This window comes from Anas platyrhynchos, chromosome 9 (genome assembly GCF_047663525.1).
Source record: "Anas platyrhynchos isolate ZD024472 breed Pekin duck chromosome 9, IASCAAS_PekinDuck_T2T, whole genome shotgun sequence".
Lineage (NCBI taxonomy): Eukaryota > Metazoa > Chordata > Aves > Anseriformes > Anatidae > Anas > Anas platyrhynchos.
In genome coordinates, this window is record NC_092595.1 from 14,305,990 (window position 1) to 14,329,062 (window position 23,073).

General features: G+C 38.4%; 1 protein-coding gene across 2 annotated transcripts in view; it reads right to left on the minus strand.

The window, feature by feature from the left end:
- Nucleotides 1–290: 290 nt before the first annotated feature.
- FAM168B (family with sequence similarity 168 member B) overlaps nucleotides 291–23,073 on the minus strand; it is a 72,995-nt gene continuing 50,212 nt past the window's right edge. For both annotated transcript variants that reach the window (XM_038183940.2, XM_027464496.3), the window contains 6 exons: nucleotides 18,450–18,530; nucleotides 14,838–14,921; nucleotides 9,696–9,838; nucleotides 8,495–8,672; nucleotides 7,078–7,207; nucleotides 291–5,499 (listed from right to left, as the gene is read on the minus strand). In XM_038183940.2, the coding sequence (XP_038039868.1) occupies nucleotides 7,095–7,207; nucleotides 8,495–8,672; nucleotides 9,696–9,838; nucleotides 14,838–14,921; nucleotides 18,450–18,519 (588 nt within the window). In that variant the 5' untranslated portion in view covers nucleotides 18,520–18,530 and the 3' untranslated portion in view covers nucleotides 291–5,499; nucleotides 7,078–7,094. The remainder of the gene's footprint in view (nucleotides 5,500–7,077; nucleotides 7,208–8,494; nucleotides 8,673–9,695; nucleotides 9,839–14,837; nucleotides 14,922–18,449; nucleotides 18,531–23,073) is intronic.

Consider the following 23,073-nt stretch of genomic DNA (forward strand, 5'->3'; position numbering starts at 1 on the left):
GCTGCTCAAGATTTGTCATCTCTGAGACAGCAGTGACTGAGTATGAAGCAAATGTTAAACATTGTGAAATTTTACATCTGTTCCATTTTCTTCTCACTACTCTGTTTTGTTAGTCATCAAGAAATCTGAGAAAACACCTTACTTCCATATTTTACTCTATTTTGATCAATCACCAGATTTCATTAGTTTAAAGAGAGCTTCAATATAACATACTGCTAACCAGCAACAGAATCTTTTCTAAGTGGATCATGTCAAAGGCAGTAAAAAAAACAAAAATCAAGACCCCACAATAAGCAACACAAGTCAATCTTTATTGAAAACTGAAGTATTAATACATAACAATTCTTGTTACAATAAACGTGCTTTTAAGAATTTAAATCTGAGCTCATCTACTCATTGAATTGCATAAAAATAAAAAAAAAGTATGAATTTTCACAATTGAACTGGCTCAGAATGGAATCTCCACTCTTTGTGTTGATGCAATAGTTCAATGCAGGAGTGAGTGATGCCTTAAAACTTATGTTGGAAGACAACATTGACCTAAACTTAAAAAAAAAAAAAAAAAAAAAAAAAAAAAGTACCAATACAACTGTTCGTAAGACAGTTTTAAAAAAAGTCATAAAAAGGAAACCTGTGTCTATTTCATAACAAACATGGAGAACTATTACTGGGGCCTCTTGTACTTCCATTGCATGCACTCACCTTTCCAAGTCTTAGACATGAGGGCAGCCAATAATAGCATTACAATTTAAAAAAAAACAAAACCAAAAACAAAACAAAAGAACACAACACTAACAAATCCATTCTACTTATAACAAGTCTGTACAGCAGCCAGCTAAAAAAGCTTTCCCAGTTTGCCTGCTAAGTGCCCAAAAGTCACAACAGTTTCAAAAAGTCATGTTTACTTTCTTGATGTTGAAACTTCAGAGCCCATAGATTGTTTAGATTTTATTTTTTAAATCACAAATGGACCCTTACGACCTCTGGAATTAGATGTTTAAGTGTTGTATTCAACATACAAAAGAAAAGGTTTCCTCTTCCCCAGATAAACGCTGTTCCTCTTCCCTCTCTTCCCTCTGCAAAACACACCTTACTTTCTCTCAACATGCCCCCTAAACAGAGGTGCACACAGACTGCTGAAAGAGTCCTCACTACTTCTGAAAGATCTTTATCCTTTGTGAGACTTGATACACAAAACAATTCTAACTTTGCTGCAGTTGTTCCTTTTAATTAGCATTTACCTCATCAAATCTTAGGGTTTCTGCAAGAAGCTTAGAGTTGATATAGTATTAGAAAGCTAACACTTTATAGGAGAAACAACCTTAATGAGCTTAAATCTTTATGTCTTTTGAACAAGTGTTCACAAACATTTCAACATGAGGATTAATCGATTGCTTTTGATCCTCTGCAACTGCTAAGGTCAGCCAGTGACACCTGCTGGAGAAGACCGGACATGGATCATGCCTATTTCCTACCAACTACAGCACAAACCACATCCTGGGCAACTGCAAATTACAATTTCACAACTACAGCATCCATCTGCCCTCTTTCCCCCGAGTTCTAGCTGAAGCATTACTATTTTTCATGTTCCAAACACGGGAGTTTCACATACATGGTATTCACTATTCTCTGGTATGACTCTAAGCCTAGAGTTAAGTGGTGGTATCAGATTGCTGTGCTTACCTATTCAAGCAAAAATATGTTCTAAACCCAAATGAACGGTGTATAATACTGTGCTTAAGCACTGGGGAGTGATTCCAAGCTAACTCTGACCATTTCTTGCTCAGATACCTTAAGAAGCTACTACCCAAGTAGAAGTGAAGCCTGAACACTCCATGAAGAATAGTCAACACTGAGTACCCTGGTATACAACTCTGTACCATGAAATATCCTCAGACAACACTAAGACATTGTGGTACTTACAGGTTTTTTTGTTTGTTTGTTTTTTCCTCCAGTGGATGAAGTGATATGAGGAAGGACTTCAACTACAATAAAGGTGTTTTGTTTTTTTGCATCTATCACTGCATCTAAGCATTTTACTTGCATAGTACACTCAAAAAGAAGCTTTCATCAACAGCATTCCTGTACGTCTCCTAGAAACTTCAAACAGGAGATGGTTACAACAAGCATAGGCAAGATCTAGTAGTAAGCTCTCTGTTCTCCTTCTTATCGTTCGGTTAATAACCACCACACCACTGACTAGGGCTACAAGTTGTAGGTGCCAATTACTAGCCATTTTTATTTTGCTGCTGCTACATTTAAAAGACATTTCATCAGTTATTACTGACATAGGGAATACCTCAGTCTTTAAAAAATACTTTATCTAAATTCAACACCTGAAATTTGAATTAAAAACAAAACAAAACACTATCTTGGACTTCTCTCTGTTATTGCTGCAAGTTATCTTCAGTTCCAGGTTCAAAGTAGTACTTTTTTAATCATATAAAGCTGCCATAAAAGTTTTTTTTTGTTGTTTTTTAAAGAGAAGCTTGATCTGAAATGTCTCTACTGCACTAGCTCTTTTCATTTTCCAAGGAGCTCTAGTGCAAACACATACTGCGTATTTATTAATAAAGGAATTCTAAATAGGGAATGTTATATAAAAAGCAGGAGAGAATGTTTCATAAGACCCTCACTGTGTAAACGCCTATTTAACGTTGTACAGTTTCCCCCGCCACAGTTTTATATCCATGCTTTCTACTATTTGCAACAAAATACCATTAAGATAGTTATATATACACATATTCCCCTCCCATTCCCCCCGCCCAGCCCCCCGCACTGTGCTTTTGGTTAATTCCCATATCAAACTACTGGAGACATGCTCCACCCTCCCAGCAGACTGTAACTGATCAAAACTGGAAGGTGTGGTACCTTTTTTTAAAAAAAGGCAAAGTTTCCCCCTTGTGGATGAATCCCGTAATGCAACTTAGAAAAAAAAGTGCTCAAGTAAGTGAGACTGCCCAAATGTTATGGAATATTATACAGAGACCACTTCCAAGATGACATTTAGGAATCTGAAGTTAGAGCAAATATACAGGATGTTATATTAATTCCTTAGCTATTTATCTAATGCAGCATTCATGAAAAGTTCTCTCCTAGGATTTTCAAAGCTTTAATTTATAGGGTGATGAGACAGGAGACAGCAAAGCTTTGAGCTTGTTCTTTATAGCTTCTCCCCAACATAGCACTGGTTCACACCTCAACTTTGTTAAAATCATGCTAAGACAACAAAAATGTCACACTCTACTAGCTAAACTGAACAAATGGCCTGTGTTAATGTTCACTGTACTCTCTGGCACACCTGACTAATCAAAGCTGCAAACCTACAACACAAATGGAATTGTTAAACAGACTTGACCAAAGCAGTACAGATTCAAATGGGTTGTCTGGGGGTAATTTTCTGCTCCATATAAAAACATATGGAAGTCCCTAAGCTGCTCTAAGTGCTCATGAGTAAGGTTTAAAGTACTTATTTCAACAACATCATTTATGTTAAAGGCATTAGAAATAAGGGGGCTGTCCACTGGCAGTCATTCTTGCAAAATAATCCTAAATTTTATAAAACAAAAGGAAAAAAACTTTTAAAAAATAATGGAGAGTGCTTACTGTAAAAAATAAAGTTACTGAAGGCTCTACCCACCAACGGATTATCTGGTTCACAAGCATCCCACCAGGGCAAAGTACTGGAATGGAAGCATTAAATCAGCACTGATGTTACCCTGATGTACCCGCCAAGTCTGTAGAGGAGCAGAACACCCCAGAAAAAAAATAACTAGATACAGAACTTATAAAAAAAAAAATCATTTCTGAATGGAAATTAACCTACAGGAACGATACAGCCTGATACACCTCTGTGTAAACGCTTAGTAGGGAATAACATTTTATAACCATTTACTGCATAATTTATTGCAGGCAGAATGTCTCCAAAACAAAATCTCATCTTTCCGGAATCATAAGCAGGTTTAAGAAAAACCTTAATTTTATGTGCAACATTCAAATTAAAAAATTTAAAATCTTCCCCATAAGAATTTTGGAATACAAATGGGTTCTAAGGCTAGCCCTTTATCACCACAGCATTTTTTGAGGTACTTTTTAAAAAAATTGAAATTGCAAGAAAGAATATCAGAAATGACTCATTGCAATGAAATTGCTAATCTGCAGTCAGTCTTATTTTACATGCTTCCAAGTGCAATTTAGGAAGTAAAAAAAAAAAAAAAAAAAAACCACTAAGAAAATACATCAAAATGCTGTAACCACTGAATGGCTCCTACTTCAATAACAAATATTTTCAGGAAAAAAAATGAATTATCTGAAACCTCTATATTCTGGTAGCCCTATTACAGCATATCTACAGTCCATACTGCAAGTAGCTAACAAGGAAGTTGTGTTAAAATGATTTGTTCCCCTTTAACATACTCAGGCACACAAGCTTTCCTCGGGACAACATGCAGCTGAACTCCTCCTGTTTGTAGTAAAAAGATCTAGCATTTCTTAAATTTCAGGAAAGCAAGCTGGGTCAACTGCACATAAGTTTTTAACTGACTACAACATTGTTTAGGAAAAACAACACAGATTTCCTGAACTGAGAACTAGAAGAAAGTGTTTTTCTATCAGCCTGTGTGGCAGTCTCACTTTAACACATCTTGCATCATATGAAAGATAGTACTGGATATGTATCTCCCCAGGACATGCAATTTGTTATGCAGGTGATGTCACCTCCTACTATTCCCAATAGCAAGTTTTGCCTCAAGGAAGTTTGCTTTATTTACTGGCACACACAGCATTACCTTTATCATTTCATTCTGATCCTTAAGAACATTTGTATAACACTGAATTCATATAATGAAAGTGAAAAGGTATGAAGTAAACTAATTGTGTGTGGGATTTCTACAGCTTTTCCAGCTTTTATTCTAGTCACTCCAATTTCGTAGTTGAATTTGAAAAGAATATATCACTAAAAAAAAGTGCCCCTTTTAAACTGGCAATTCCATCAACCCCAAAAAGGTTGAAGCACTATCTAATGTATCTTATGGTGGTCTACAAAGAAACTCACTTTCATGATTCTACCTTTTAAGACCCTGCATACATTACAACAGTGCATTAGTGATACAAGTTGTAAAATACTTCTCGGTTCCTTTGGATTTGCATATGATGGTTTTTGCATCAGTCACTGCAGGTAGATTGAGCAAGCTTTGTTTTTGTGTTTTAACATGCATTTGACTAGATATGGATCAGAATAAATTTATACTCCCTTTTTATCATTATAATTAGCTAAAAAATTGCAAGACAGTCCACAAAACAGGATTTGCTTTAAGACTAACTGCTGGAGTTCCAAGATGTAAGATATGCAGCACTGGAAAATCTTCAGTGATCAGGAATTAGTAGTGTTTAGCCAAGTGTTGAAAGCATTCAGAAGAAAAGTCCTGGTTGGAGGCATGAGGGCTTCAGCACCAACTTTTAAACCTCAATTTCTTGATTGCATATCTCCCATCTTCAACCCTACATTAAGAAAAAAAGCAGGAAAGATGCTCAATTATGTGAAATACAATTTGAGTGTGGCAAAACATTCTAGTATTGCATGCACCGCAGTCACCATAAACACACAACACAAAATTAAGTATTACATTAGTGCTACCCCAGTCATTATCCACTAGAATCTATAGGCTTCTAATTTAAGAAGCCATTACATTTATTTTCTCCCATCATCTTTCATTCCAGCTTTCTATTGTCCTTAATAGTTTTGTCTAAGTAGAATGTGTAATATTAAGAAATTGTTTAATGTCCAATTAAATTACCAGCAGTCATTAATTTAGACAAACTCTTACTTTTTATACTCATGTAATAAGACAATCTTGGATTAAACGAGCTTTTGTGTGAAACATTTCAGATCTGCATACTTCTATATAGCATCACAGCAAAGTGAAACACAGACATTCCACTACTAACTCAAAGGGCAGTCACTTCACAGAATCAGCGTTAGGAATTAGAAGGGACCATGACAGATCACCTAGTCCAATCCCCTGCCGGAGCAGGAACACCTGGATCACATCACACAGGAACACATCCAGCTGCTCACCAGGACCCCCAGGTCCCTTTCCCTTTTGCTGCTCTCCAGCAGGGCAGTCCCCAACTTATACTGCTGTCTGGGGTTGTTCTTGCCCAAATGGAGGACTCTACACTTGCCCTCATTATATATCATTACACGTCTCCACACCCAATTCTCCAACTTCTCGAGGTCCCACTGGATGGCAGCATGGCCATAAAACTAAAAAAACAAACCATAACCTAAACTGATTACAAGTGAAAAGTTCAAGTTGGTCTGACAAGTACCTTATTTCAAATTAAGCTGTTGTCTCAAAGAAACAGGAGCAAATATGAGGAACCCCAAAACATTAAGCTTGCTGTCAGTTTGACACACATTACATTCCCCAAATCCCACCTTATAACACGTTTCAAAATTAGCTTCCTTCGCTCAAAACCCATGGTCTAACTTATGGTCTGTACCAGAACTACTCTTTCCGTGGTGACTGCAAGAAGCGTGAGCTGAAGCGTAATGCAAACAGGGTGAGTATATGAAGTTAACTCAAGATTACCTATTTGTTTCAGCAGTCTGTGGGAAAGACTCACCTTCACAGCAAAGCAAAACATTTTTCTTGCTTTACATATTTAGCCAATCCCTAATAAACAACCGAGTCACACATATTGCTCTGTTCAGGGATCACAGTACTGCTGAATTCAGCAATTACCAAAGACCCAAAAATATTAAAATACATGGGCCTAAATGCATTCAGTAAGGCAAACTTGAGGCTCATCGTTTTGTATTCCATGCAGCATGAAAATCTAGGTAGTTTCCTAAGATACAGACCACTAAAGAAGTCCCACTAGCTTTCTCACTTTTGCAGAAAACAGTACTACATAAGCAAAAATTTGTGCATTCTAACTCTATTAAAATAGTGTAGAAGTACCCCAGATTGCTTACCTTCTGAAAAATCTCCCCAAAAGAACTGCAGTGCTGGTACTTATTAGTAAATAAAAATAATAAGGATTAATTGCTTTCAGTCAAAATCAGTAACTTACACTGACTGCCAGGATGATCACCACTGTGGGGGCACATAACTATAGGTTGGTGTGCCTGGAGCCCGGTACGTGGGCATAGTAACTGGATGAGGGGCTACTGGAGTTGGGGAATGAGTTGTCAACAAAGTACCTAGGATGAAGAGAACATTTTTTTTTTTTTTTAGTAAGCACAAAGTACAGGGAAAAAAAAGAAACAAGCAGAATTAATTAAAAAATATAGCTTGCTCATCTTCTGATTTAAAATTATCAGCATCATTTTGCACTCCAGCCCTAATCTTCCTTCAAATATTTAAGCACAACAATCATTTTGATATTTAATCCAATGTAAAGATACTCATTACTCCAAAACAGCTCTAGCAGAAACCCTGCAACATAAGCATATTGTTCACTGGAAAACTTTTTCCCACAGCAGGCTTTACATGCCAAAAGGATACTTGATAGTAGAGATAACTTCACTGAAAAATCAGAATAAATTAGTCGCCGTTTACATTACTACAGAAACAGGTTTTTACAGACTAAGGGAGTTCAGAAACAGTCTGAGATGCCAAGATCTTAACAGCCTTACTCTGTAGTGCTTGTACAAAGAGTAACAAACACCTGGCATAAGCCTGCCCACACGCAAAACTGAAACAAACTCTGAAGTTAATTCAGTTTGTGACACACTGCTTCCCTTGATTTGAGATTCCTCAAATTAAATAAATTTGATAAGGCCAGAATCTGAAAACAAACTCATGGTGCCCATTTTTTAAATGACTGAACTTCATGTCATTTGAGTGAATGTGGACACTTTTTAGTGAGTTGAAAAGCACTGAGTAACAACACCCCCTCAGCGAACAAGCACATAAGAGTCTAGATGTTGGTTAAAAAACATCTTCTCCAAAGCGCTAGAGCTAGAAGAATGTGCCATTAGGCAGTAGACATCCCTAACCATTGCCTATAACAGAGGACCTGTACGTAGTGCAAACACAATGTTATATTTCAACATACAAAGATCAGCAAAGTAAGGGTAGGCTGAGAACATAGTTTGGCTCAACCTTTAGAGGTTGCTGTCTTCTACTAGGTAAAAAGAAATCAGACTCTACACATCAAGACAAGCAAAAGATGTAAGAAGATATGAAATTACATACATATGTAAAGAACAACCCTTTTACCATAATACTAGTATCAGAAATAATAGTAATATCTCCATCCTTAAGAGGTGGTCAAAATATCACTGGACAAGTAAGCAACCTGATCAAGCAGGACCCAGTTTGAAGACACTGGCCCGGATGACCTACAGAAGTCCCTTCTAATCACAGCAATTTGATGGTTCTGTGTAGCATGTCTCTGGCATCATATTTTTGTAATGCAGCAACGTTCTGCCTCAACTGAAGGAGAGCTTCATCAAGAAAACACTAGGGTTTTTAAGTCCACGTACCTGCTGACATTGCCATAGTAGTCCCAGCCACCATCCCCATAGTCACACCATTTCCTCTTGGTGGCGGAATAGGAGCAGGATACATAGTTGCTGGCATGCCATTAGGCTGCACAACTGTGGTGTGGTGAATTACGTGGGGTGGTGCTGCATATAAAGGCTGTGTGTAGTAAGTGCCTTGCTGTTGAGAAAAAAATAAATTGAGCAATTATTGTGTATCTGGTGAGGAAAACAAGTGTTACCCTGTTTCATGAAAGTATCAAAACACAAAAGCTTTAGTCAAAAAAAAATGCAATAGATTTACAGAGTAGAAGCTAGAATACTCATTTCAGTTATTCCAATTCTGTTACACTTGCAAACTTGGTAACATTTAGTCCCTTGTTTTAAGGCATTACTGTAACATTTAATAGCAGAGACCACCAAAGCTCTTCAATCCTGAACACACCTTCTGCAGTAAGGTCTCATTCTTCATTCATTCTCTTTGTTTCACATATTTTCATAAATTAATCTGTAACAGAACTTCTCATTCTTTCACAGCTTTTTATTCAATTTTTTTCAATTAAAGAACCAAAGGTTTTTAACAAATCCAAATACACTAAGCAGACTGGATAAACCCTGTTAGATGCTCATTAATCCCTTTCAACTACTGTGCATGTGCCAAGCCAAACTTCCTCTATAGAAAAAAGCACCTACTTTTCTCCTAATTGCATTTTGTTGAACTGTTATTATTCTACAATTTCTAGTAGTTCAACACTTTGCCTGTTGAAATAGTCCCAACAATTTTCAGTAGTTTTTAAACAGATTTGTTAACTCCTTGAATCGTAACAAGTCTTCCTAAAAAAAAGATGAATGTAAACTTAAGACAATTTTTGACAAAAATGAAGTCATGATGCGGTAGTTACAACTTCTAGCACTCATTTTTAAAACTACTCAATCCAGTCACTCTTCAAGGACTTAACATTTCATCAGAGAGCACAGAGCAAATGTCACATAAGAAGGAACATAAAGGTGGTGTAACCATCACTTAAGACGGAACACTAAATTACTGCATTAAAAATCCTCACTGTTGTCAACTGAAAATTCTCTCCAATCATGAAGGAATAAAATGCAAAGTAAAGGTCACAGTTCAACCAGGCACTACAACGTAAACAAAACACCATCCAAACAGATACAAGACAGATTTTTTTAGGTTTTGTTCATTTACCTGTGCATATGGATTCTGCTGTGGATAGGCACTTCGAACTGGGTACACAGCAGTCTGATAGGGATTCGGTGACGAAGAATATGGCGGGACTGCACCGCTGGTAGGTGAACAAGATACTTTATATGGGGTGCCTGGTGTATAACCTGAAACAAAGGTAAATCTGCATTAAGAATATGAAAAACAAATGTCAGTACACTGCTTGTGAAGTTGAGGGTAACAATTTTCTTACTTTCTGAACTCCTTAACCTTCACGTGAGTATTCAGTAGCCTAGCCTCAATACCCACACACAAGTTATATCTTCTATACACTAGTAGTAGCAGTCTGTTTGTAACACTCAACTGTTTCAACTAAGAATGCAGAGCTACTGTATTTTTGCACCAACTTGCTTTTCAAGTCACTGGATATTGGATAAAAATGTGGATTTGGATTTCAGCAGTAGCATCACTGTTAAACCCTTGGATTCAGCATATCAGACAGCATTCAGACAGGTTCTCAACACACCCCAAATTGTAGTGGCAGATGATAAAGGGTGGCTAACATGCATTTACCTTCCACAGAACATGAAACAGCACCAGAATAACAATATAAAATACCGGAATCTTGTAAAGAGCCCAAGATGGCTCTTCTCTCTGAAAACAGAACTGGCACACAATCTTTAACATCCACTTCAACTAACCTTAACCCGTATTTGCTTTCTGATATTTTCTGAACTGACTAAGATAAGTATGAAAGACCATACCATTACAATATAAACACTAATTCACTGCAGCTGCAAATTAGACTTCAAAGGTACTCGAGTATCTTTAAATCTACTTTTGGTGTATTTTGGATAGAGACATACCCTTAATAATCACTTAAAATTAATTTTATACATTACGAGATGACAGATGCCATCAGAAGGATTTTTTCACTCCTATTAGAAGAGCCCCAGAGTCAGTCTGTGTTGTACACATCTAGAACTGCTCAGTTTTCACAGGGATAAGTAGTAACTGCTGGCTCATACCCTACCTAAAAGCAGGTGGGTTTTCTGTAACTCCTTCAGCCCTCACCAGAGGCACTGTCTCCAGATAACAGTGTCAGGGCCTGATGCAGGATGGAGGATAGCTGTGAAAAGCACCGCTGCTGTCACAATGTGCTGCACATTACTATCCCAAGATTACACCATGATTTAACAGCCAGAGCAGGAATACAAATATGCTAGCAGCAGCAGTCAGCAGTAATGACATTTAGGATAGTAAACAAGAGCCCTGGCCTATTCCAAGAAAGTGCCTGTGCTATGCTGAAAAGATCAGAATCAGGATCGCAAGATCTCAGGTCTCATGCAGGCCCACCCCGCCAGAAAATGCAACATGCACAGAAAAGATTTCTGTTTACTTGGAATTGTACTAACCAGTACTAGGACAACACAAAGAAGAAATACCACTTGCTAATTACAGAAAAAAATGAGACTACCAGAACAGAGAGTAGATCAGCTTTAAAAACTGTGTCTGGAATGTGCTGGCTTCAATACAGAGAACAGATCAGAAGCCACATAGCATACACACAACTCTGGTATTTGCGTCGTGAAAAAAAGAGGCTGCGCAGACAGCACGATCACAGGTGACCTTCATTCTTCTTGCAGAAGTCAAAATACTGGACACAAAGCATCACTACTGAACTACGGCTACATCTAAAGGCAAGCCACTCTCATTCTAAAAACCCTCCAAAACACCTGTACAGGCAGTTTTAACTTTCACTGTTCTTGCAAAGTGGTACAAGGGTATTCCGCCTTCCCACTTCATTTTTTTCTCCCTTTCAGGGACCAGAGATCTTAAAAGTAAAACACATGGTTATACAAATACGCAGAAATTTAAGACAGACACCTGTAAAAAAAAAAAAAAAAGTACGCTTTCATGGCACACTCAAATGTTATTGCATGTTGTGAAACTACAAGAGCCTTGATTCTGCAAACAAGCAGTTACGTAAGCAAAATTAAGAAACAAATCCCAGCTGTTAGGACAAAGAACTGAAAGCTGTTTTCTACCTTAATTAGTTCTCCACATTTTGAACTTCAGTTTATCGTTTAAAGAGTAGCTAAGAATTAAAACTATTCTTAGTTCTGAAATAAAAGCTAATTTTCTATTCAACAACAACAATAAAAATTCTAATATTATTAACTCTTTGCACATCTTTATTCCTTTTCCATACAAGTGAAAAATTTCTTAATCTTCCTCTGGTACATAGCACAAGATCTATTCTAACACTAGTCATTGCAAACTAGTCTTACAAAAGAATTGTTTCTAACAGGTCAACAATCCCCCCCAGGAAGATTCAGAATCAGTGATTCAAGAAGTAGCTGTAATTTCTTCCTCCCCTTACAGAATCATAGAATTATCAGGGTTGGAAGAGCCCTCCAAGATAATCTGGCCCAACCACCCCCCTACCACCAATGTCACCACTGACCCCTGTCCCCAAGCACCATGTCCAACCTCTCCTTGAACACCCCCAGGGACGGTGACTCCACCACCTCCCTGGGCAACCCGTCCCAGTGCCTGGCTGCTCTTTCTGAGCAGAAATGTCTCCTCATTTCAACCTGAACCTCCCCTGGCACAACTTGAGGCCATTCCCTGGTCCTATCACTGGTTACCTGTGAGAAGAGGCCGACCCCCAGCTCCCCACAGCTTCCTTTCAGGCAGTTGCAGAGAGCAATGAGGTCTCCCCTGAGCCTCCCCTTCTCTAGACCAAACCCCCCCCAGCTCCCTCAGCCGCTCCTCACAGCACTTGTGTCCCAGGCCCTTCCCCAGCTTTGCAGCCCTGCTCTGGACACGCTGCAGGGCCTCGATGTCCTTCTGGTAGCAAGGGGCCCAGAGCTGAACCCAGTACCTGAGATGCAGCCTCACCAGAGCAGAGCCCAGGGGGACGATCACCTCCCCGGCCCTGCTGGCTGCACTGCTCCTGACACAGCCAGGATGCCGTTGGCCTTCTTGGCTACCTGGGCACACTGCTGGCTTGTGTTCAGGCGAGCATCCGTCAGCACCCCCAGATCCCTTCCATCTGCACAGCTTTCCTGCCACTCTGCCCCAAGCCTGTAGCGGTGCAGTGTGCAAACTTACTGAGGGTGCTCTCAATTCCCTCACCCAAGCCATCAATAAAGACATTAAAGAGGCTGGGCCCCGACACTGACCCCTGGGGAACACCACTGGTGACAGTCACCAGCTGGATTTCACTCTGTTCACCACCACTCTCTGGGCCCAGCCACCCAGCCTGTTTTTAACCCAGCACAGAGTGTGCCTGTCCAAGCCATGGGCTGCCAGCTCCATTCAAAAGCAAAAACTGCAAGAGGATTTGCAAACTGCAACCAGTAATAAGACTGTAACTGCCTCCACTTATGATCAAAAATCACAGCTTATCATCAGCATAGCTATAGGAATCATGATGATGTATACAACGGAGCACAGGAGGCACGAACACATCACTAAATTAATCTCAGCTGTGAAATGGAAATCATACAGACTGGTAATAAAATCCCACACGAGGTTTTGATTCCCATGCTAACAGGTATGTCCCCAATGGGAACTGCTCTCCCCTGAACCCCACTCCTGAAAAATTAAGCAATGCAGTGCACATGCAATCAAGCACCTCCAGATCTGATACTTGCACACAGGCAATACCATATCCAAAGGGCAGATTTTTTTGAATTACTTGAGCTTACAACACCTATCTGCTTTCCTCCCTTACATTTGTGATTGAAGACAAGCCGAAACCAGTTCTGCACTTGCCTTGCCTCTACGCAAAAAAAAAAAAATGAACAGACACACAGATTGTACCAACAAAAATAAGAAGGCTCTGCAGACAGACCTTTCAGATTACTTACTCTCTCTTGCCCTCAGTAATTGCTGCCCCACCCTTGTAAGAAATCAAAACAGCAACTTACAGCCTGCAAAGAGATAAGTTTCTAAGGACTAACATCAGTCCTCCTTGTCATACAGAGTCTGACTGTAAATAAATAGATTCTGTTTTCCTTTGTGGTGTACAACAATCATGTTTTCCTTCACCACAAGGTATCCGGGACTCAAAGGTACAGTTGAGAGCGAGATTAAGATTCAGGACTTACTGGAGTCTCCTGGTAGTTAATGAAATGCCACACATTTCAAACACTGAATTTCAGTACTGCTAGCACACTTCCACAACATAAAATTCACAATGTTAAGTAGCATCCTTTCCTATCCTTGCATAAGTTATGCAAGGGCATTCAGGGACAAACCTGGATATGTGCACACGTTATCTCTGAAAAATTAGCATAACACACACAAGTGAAAGTTCTTGAAGATGGTCCAAATCTTTGTTAACAAAGCAATGTAAGGATTTCCTTAGTATGCAATAATGCCATAGAGAATACCGTTCTATCAAATACGCGCCTCTGGTTTAAGTACAGATTAAACAGCACCCAGTTCCATTTTGTTTCAAGCATTAGCACATCAAAATCATCTTCTATTAGTGACAACAGAACTACATGAAAACAACTTAGATGAGTCCTTTCGTTCTTCCATCTCCCTTCTCCTAGGCTCATAACGTTCCCTTTCTCTTAACTAACAAGCATGCAAGTGTAGTTACCTAAATCATTCCCCAATATCCACTACAGACAAAAGGGTTTTTAACCAGCAGCCAGGATCTTCCAGGCTATCAGTTTCTGCAACACAACTCTAAGATCAGAAAGAATGCAGTAAGCTGAACGTGGAAAGAAATATGATAAAAAAAAAAAAAAAAAAAAAAAACTGTTTTTGGAAATCAACAACAAAACAAACAAACAGAACATTTAACAGACAAGAATCTGGAAAGAAGCAGTAGGATGCAAAGCACACAGAGTCCAGAAGGAAACAGTGAAGGAAAACGCAATGTATTTTGTAAGTATCAACCTGAAATACAGAAACAATGACTAAGAACTCAGCTTTTCCCTTCTCTGAAGGTGAAAGCAGTATGACACGACTTAAAACAAGATTATACTCATTTTAATTTCTCAGGTGATTCCTTATGAGTCACATTTAAAGTACGGTAAAACTTATCTCACTGTGTTATTGTTAGCACCAACAGCATTTCCTTATTCTTGGTTCTAATAACTTCTAAACTTCAGGTTATTTTTTAAACATACACATTACACATACCTGTCTGGAAGGTAGGATTTGCTCCAGGATACATATTAGGGGAATAGGCAGGAGCAGCCGCTGCATAGCCCATTGGGAAGCCAGCTAGAAAAAAGAACATGTTGAAGTTATTTATTTTTTTTATTATTGACTGACTGCCAAGTGTACCTACAACTTTATTCTTCCTGTACATCCTTTAATTAAGATGAGCAAGCAGATGGCCTTCAGTCACACTTCTCAACTAGAATACCATTCTCTTCTCCCAGGCCACCTGAAGATGAATGCTAGCTGAAGGGGGCAGCCAAGGGGTCACAAGTGCCATTCTTCCTTACATCACTGTTTCAGCATACCTTGACGTTGTCCAAAAAACGCTGATATTAGTCAGACAGCAAAGTTTCGTGCAACTATCCAAAACTCTCAAAGTTTTATGATCCGATGAAGAGATACATCTGGCGAAAATCTCTTTTTCACAGAAATAATGAAATCGCTCAAAGTCAGAGCAACTCTGGCTTTCCAGGTTAGAGAGATCACACGTAGAAAGTACAAAGCAACCTTAAGCAATTCAAAACACTTGTTATATTTCATACAGATTTGTTACTACACTAAGGTATTAAGCACACCAGTTTAAGCCCTGTATTATGACACTCAACAGTAACAGTAAGTGATTCACTGGGGCAATGGCATAAATGGTAGGTAAACATTTCTACACCAGAATTCAAGAACCATTATGGCTAAACTAACATGATATACTGGTCTATACTTAATATCAACACAAAGTTTTCAACATCTACAGATAAAAAGCAGTGACTATTCACCTCATCACCCTCAGGCTTAAAGCTGATAGGTCTAAAATGCTACTTGGATTTGAATGATTTCTATTTTCCCATAAATCCCAGAGACTTTATCAATTACTCCTAAAAACAAACAAACAAACAAAAAAACTAACTTCTTAACTTGGGACTATAAATCTACATATCCGAACTCAGCTCTGTATAACACTCTGCAAACACACCACAAAAATTGTCACATACAATTAGTCTTACCCATACTGACTGCCTAAGAAAAGCATTTCTGTCTTGGATTTTAAGCCTAATAACACACCCAGGTCATAACAACTTTTCAGAGTATACCTAGCTTGGAAGTTTTCAAATTTACAACCTCCTAGTAAAAGGTTTTCATACAGTTCTACACCTTACTAAACTGACGTCACATCTGCAACACCATTTGTCGTCCAAGTTTTTGGTTCTCCATCCTTTCTTCACAGGCTTAGCTCCACAAATCAGAGCACTCTTAGCTGCTCAATAAACACATAATTTACATAAAGTGCAACTATGCCAAAACTATGTAAACTATGTCAAAACTATGTTAACTATGTCAGGCAGCAGTTTTAACATCTAGAAAGAACTTTCATCCCCATGAGAACATTTGGGTATTGATTCCTTGCTACTGTAAATTCATCCAACAACCTCAGATAGGTGTAGTACAATATAAACAGCCATTAAATATGCAAGAGCTTTACAAACACAGTGCCTTTAAATAATACATCCCTCCTAGCAATATGCTCATAACTTTCTATTACCATGCAACCATGTACATTCAATCATCCTGAATAGAAAATCTGTAGTTTCTACATTTGAAGAGGAAAGAAAAGGAGATGTAGCCATGTGACAATTAAAAAAAAATAACCCTAAAATGCAAATTACTATCCATTTTACAGAATGTTTTGTGTTTATCCCATGGCCATTAAGCATGAGCCGGACAGTTCAGTAAACTGTATCAGTGTAACAGGGTAGAACTACTTGACAAAGCTGAATTTAAGAATCAACTTTCTGTAAACTGACTGAATTCTGCAGGTAAGAATTTTGAGCCAACAGCTTGAAGCATAGCATTTAAGGCACTTTTATAATGACTTGACCTACATTCCGTGTTTTTTAGTTGTGACAGTTTACAACCATGCAAAGACTGGCAAATAGACATACGAAAACACAATTATGAGTATCTGCACCAAATAAGAAATAAGTTGTAATGTTATTTAAACTGCCATTTACAAATCTGCAACAGTAGATCTTCCTAAGTAAAATGAAATACTACTTAGATCAGACTAAATGACAACTTCAAAGCAACACATAAATGGTTACAAGTACAAATGAAACCCTGGTTAATGTAAATCTGCTTTTAGAAAATGAATAGAGATTAAAAAAAATAAAAAATAGCATTTCTGTAATTTGTAATAATTTTTATAATGGTAAAGAAATCTTCGAAAGATCAATTACGAATATAGAGATAAGTTTACTGTAACTGACATTAATCAATAAACCAGTGGTGCTTGCCTTACTATAAAAGTACTCTAGCCCATGTAGCTGATTAAAGATAAGTTACAGAGAAGGTGACCATCCTGCAAGACATATAGTTACCCAGCATCAGCTCAACAATTGATTACTGCACCATTTCAGTGACTCAATAGACTTAAAAATGTTGCAGGTCTTTTTCTCCTTATCAATACTGTAGGAAAAAAAAAATTAAGGAAGCTACACTAACTTAAAGAGAAAATAAAAGTATCTGAAAACCAATAAATAAAAAATACAAAAAATTAAAAGGGCTTTCTGAGATCAAGTCAACAGTAAAGAAAATTCCTTTATATGCTCATATATAGAATGAAAAAAAAAAAAAAGAAAGAGAAAGAAAAAGGAAAAGAAGAACACCAGGACACTACCTAAGTGGAAACACAAATTTTAAAACTGTAAATAGCAGAAGGAAAATACAGTACAAGGATTACTAACATTAAAAGTGCAGAATGACTCCTAGTTCCAACAGAGACATCAACTAAATCACAGGACAATACTCTTGTAAAAGTAATGAAGATTTATTTCGTTACAATACATAAAATCTGCGTTGAATCTGCACCTAGCATCTCTCAGAAAGGAATAATTCACTTACCCCACACACATTAGAAATAAAGATTCTGTCAGTCAAGAAGCACACCATTTGAAATGCCTCACCGAGGTACACAGCCCTTCTCCTCAGCCTTCTTGGAAAGTTTTGCCTGTCCACATCTAATTATCAAACTTCTGAATTATAGGGACATCAGAAACTAAGCATTAGGGGACTGGGGGAGGGAGGGCAGGGACACACACACACACAAGTACACAGTGAGAAACCTGAAACTGACTGAGAAGCAAAAAAAAAAAAAAAAAAAAAAAAAATCAAGTACATTTATTTCTCCATTTTCAAAGCACTTTTTCTTGGTCTCTGTTTTTAAAACCATTTTCTTGGTGTGAAGTTTGATGCTGTGCTTCGGGCAGTCATCAAGCAGATTGCATAAACAAGAATTACAGGAGAAAAAGGTTAACAGTGTAAGCCAACCAGAAGCAGAAATAGATCGATTCCTCTTCTTTCAGTGCATAGTTATTTGAGCTCCTAAAATAAGTTACTTTGCAAGAGATAATAAATTAGAAATAGAACTTAGATGACTTTTGAAATCTCACTTTTTAAATTAAAACAAAAACATAAACATAACAAATTAAACATAACAGATTACCATACAAGCCCACTCATAAGTGACTATTTCTTGATTACAGAGAACAATATAACAAGTTTATTTAAAAAAAAAAAAAAAGAAAAGAAGTGAGTTACCTGGATAACCAATTCCTTTGGCATTTGCATAGGGAACCCCAGAAGAACCAGGGCTATACACAGGATTCATGATTTCAGTAGCTGTACAAGGAAAAAAAAAAAGAAAAAAAAGACTTATTTACTTAAGTATAGGGAAAGTTTGAAATCTCAGCACCCAAAATGTACTTGGAAATAGAGGAAAGCATATTGGGAGGAAGAAACAGAAGAAAAAGCAGCAATTGCACTGCTTATATCAGCATTAAAACTGTAGCTACAAGTAAGACAATCATTGCAGAATTAAGTTTCAAAGCATCAGGAACTCTCACTCAGCTAGGCAATCTCTCGAATTAAACATTCCCTGTTGCAGAGGATGCTTTCAAAGTATTTCCATCTCCCTTAAAGCTCCCCTGTGGCGCATAAGTCCATAACACACTGTAGGAGCTCAAACTCTCCTGGACTTCTCTGTCAGTCGTCTATTGTCCATGAGCCAGCTACCATCTCTCGATGTTGGTTTCCTCGTATTTCCCTTCCTGAGGCATCTAGCCAAGGGATACAAATACTGGTGTCTATTACTACTGGCACTCCAAGCCAGGGACTCCAATCCTTTACCAGCACTAAATTCATCCACTGTCAGCAGCCTAGGTATTAGAGAAGTGCAACAAGACCTTCTGTAACTTGACAGCTACCTCTCTCAAATTTATTTACTTTGTTTACTTGCAAAGATCTTCAGAGCACATAACAAACGTGCATCAAGCCATTGCTGAATTGTGTGTTCACACACCGAAAAGGCACCTGTCATCAGCATCACAGGCATAAAACTAAACCCACAGTTTTAAAACAGACCTTGTATGTAAAAGCCAAGGAAAGTAAAATGATGCTTAAGATGCTTCTTAAGATTTTCTAGTAAGGCTATGTACTTCTAGGAAAATAAATTACTGCATGAGAGCTCACAAGGATGCCCATCACGTGCCTCTATTAGAGTACTGTTTGCAACTACTGTTCTAAAATTTTACCAACAAAACACGTATTTTAACACAATTATCTTCAATCCTCTGATTTTCTGCAAGTGTTTACAGATTTACAATTTCTCTCCCTGTAAGTGCCGGTTTTTCACTCCAAGCATCCTCTGATGCCAAGACAGGAGCACACACTGACACCGGACTTTGAGCTGCACAGTCTCACTTGCAGAGCTGCATGCTATGAATTGTGCTGTTTAACAATTTTGTAAATAAAGTTTATGAAGCAAAACAAACTTCAGAACTACACTTTCACCTGTTTAGTTACAGACCATGCTATGGCAGGAGTCTGTGTTACGTCTATCACCGTGGCTGCCCTGATAAAGCCACATTAAGTGGCTGCATAAGCACAAGGAGCTTGCTTTCCAAAATGAGTAGCACTAAAATCAGCTCTATGGCAAGAGTTTTAGCAGTACCTAATAGACAAAGGAAAAAAATGTTCAAAATCAGGAAATCAGAAAGTAAATGCCTATGGGACATTTCTTACCGAGTTTCACAAAAAACTCAACCTCCACGTTAAGAGAATTACAACTGTTTCTCAGACTGCCCGTTAGCAACACTAAGTAACTGGAATAGAATTGCTTTCATTTTTCCAGCTTCACACCAAATTACTGTATTGATAGTATTGTATCAAAATGATACAATACATTAAAAATGAGTTAAAAACTGAACAACCTGCTGTTTACATCACTTAATACCAAGAGAGTTCCCCTGGACAGTGCATTTTGATCACTGTACCAAAATAAAAACGCAGTTTGACACAAATCCCTTTGGAAATGCTCTAGAGCAAAGCAGTCTTCAAGTGTAAAGCATTATTTTCCACTGAAGCACACAAAAGTATTAAATCTGCTGTAGCTTCACTAACAGGCATATTGTGCTGGTATAATATCACTGTAGCAAGATTGCTCTCTCCCCTCACTCCCACCCAGCCCGTTTTCTTTTGCGTATCATCCTTTCTAGATAAGGACTCTCATTTACTCTAAATTTTCCAGTCTGTTCCCTTGCTCTCCCTGTATCTGCCTCTCGTTTGCATCTTTGTTCCTCTTTCTGTGTTGAATTTGTCAGACTTTTGCCTCTGAATTTATATGGGAGGTTCAACCTTCAATCCAGTCCCAACATTTCCAAATTGGGGGATACATCTTAAGGGAAGTGGATAATGCCTTCCACTTAAAACTAAATAGACTAAATAGCACTCTCTGGCAAACCCATATCCCTACAAATATCTCCCTGCAGTCCTCAGCAATTAGAAGAGATGATCCTGTGAGTCTGCTACCATTCTGAATGACAAGATAAAGCAAGAAATACAAAGGACTGGAGAAAAAAAAAAAAAAAAAAAAAAAAAAGCAAAAGCCTTCTGTAGATATTTGGGTAATATAATGAAACAAAAAAATAAACCAACTACTAGATGTATCAGCAGTCAATGACTGCAGAGAACACAAGGACATGCATTCTTGGGGACAACTTAAAGCCATTCAGAGCTTCAGATTTGAAGACAGTGAATGGAAATGGTCAGGCGACTCATCAGACTAGGAAGTGATGATTAAGAAAAAAGGAATTCCAGCTAAGAAAGATGAAAAAAAAAAACAAACCAAACATGGCATTAGGATCCAGTAAATTTTTAATGGGGAAAAAAAAAAAAAAAAACAAAAAAACTCAAGTTCTACTTCAAATGCATCCATACCTGGAGCTTACAACTGCTCCCTCACCCATCAGCACAGCCACGCCATGGGCATACACATGCACACCCCTGCAGCTGTACATGTGTATGTGAATTTTACCACTATTGCTTTTCCTCGTCATTGTTCAGCACTGAAATACAAGTAGACACCCAGCCATGTACAAAAAGTACTCACAGGCTTCTATAATGCAGACAAAACTTCAGATCCAATTGCAATTAAAAATAATTATTTTCAGGTCTTCTCTGAAGGGCCCAACATGGGTAGGTATAATTACAGAGTATTACCCAGAGGTTGGGAACATCCCAACCGTACCGCAATTTCACTTGGAAGAACATCTGTGACATGGAAATACGGAACCTCACAGTCCACTCTTCCGTAATGCTTCAAGTCCACATCAAACGCTAGGGAAACTAGGATAAAGTGAACCCGAAGCAGTGTGGTTTCCAACTTTTTTGTTGGCATCCCCTCCAAAGCATTCTCATGTTAATGCCTATGTAAAGAAGTGTCTGCAGTGCGCTGTCTGTATATAAATTGCACGGAGTCAACTCTCTATAAATTACCCAGTCACCTAACTCTTTCAGCCGAAGTGAAGGCCCTCACGTTTATTAAAGATGCTCTGACTAAAGACTTGGAAAGCATGCTTGGGAAGTGCAAATGCTTCACCTTCCATTCTTGCCAAAGACAAACTCAGGTTTGACCAAGCCTGATAAATCTCATCTTGGGGCAGATTCCAGGACAATCACCCTCCTTTAAATCCATGTTTCAGGAAGTTGGGCACAAAGGCTGACTGCCTCTAGCGCTCCAAACTGGAGATGCTTTTGCATATCAGCTTTCCTGCTACACTCACAGTGAGTACATTTCTATGAATTTTTGCTTTTTAAAATTAGTTTATGAAAATGCATGGAAAAAAAAAACAACACAGACCAATCAACTACAATAAAACAAACTGCATGTTTTTTTCTAACGGACGTTTTCTTGCTATTTATTTTTAAAGTCGTGCAGAAAAACTGTTGAAACAAGATCTGCTGGTAGGCATTTTCTGCTCATTTTGTCATAATTCCATCACAACCGTTCAATAAGAATCTCTCAAGTAACTAGCCTAACTACTGTGCATCCATTCATGTTTTCATTCTCAGAAGTTAACCGGACTCACATTAAGACATTTCAGTATTTAACATCTGTCCATCCTTGCATACTTTTTGAATGCTGTTTGCTATGAAACTGTACAAAGGACCCAATTTCCATGTATATACAATTCCTTATTAGGCAAAAAGTGAAATACCATCGTAGCAATCTTCAATTTTACCCATTTGATTTCTAGTCAAAGCTTAAAGAAGCAAAACGCAATTCCTAAAAGTCCAGTTTTAATCTAAAAATGTCACTTCTGCTGCTGCTAAATAACAAAGAAAATAGTTCAGCACAGTCCTGCTCTTCAAAGAGCTGACAATGATAACTGACTCAGTTGCACTAATGTCTGTCAAGACTTCAGCCACTGAAGTCACAGAATCAGCAAATACCCTGAGTTGGAAGGGGCCCACCAGGACCACCTAGTCCAACTCCTGCCTGCACACAGGACCACCCAAAACCCCAACCCTGCATCTGAGAATGCAGGCCTCCCCTCGGCCTGCTCTGAACAAACCAAGGGGCCTCTGCTGCTCCTCATACGTCTTCCCCTCTAGGCCCTTCCCCTGCTTTGGAGGCTTCCTTTGGATGCTCTCTAGCAGTTTCGCGTCCTTACCCTGTGGCACCCAAAACTGCACAGGATGCTTGAGGCAAGGCTGCAGCAGGCCAAGCAGAGTGGGATATCTGCTGCATTCTCTTCCTACCAATCTGAGAAAGCTCAGACATCTGCAAAGGGCTAACTAAGCACCAGTTCAGTGACAGTGAACGAGCAGGATGAGACAGTGGCAGTACAGACTAAGGTCTTCCTTTTCCAGGCTTAGGTCCTAC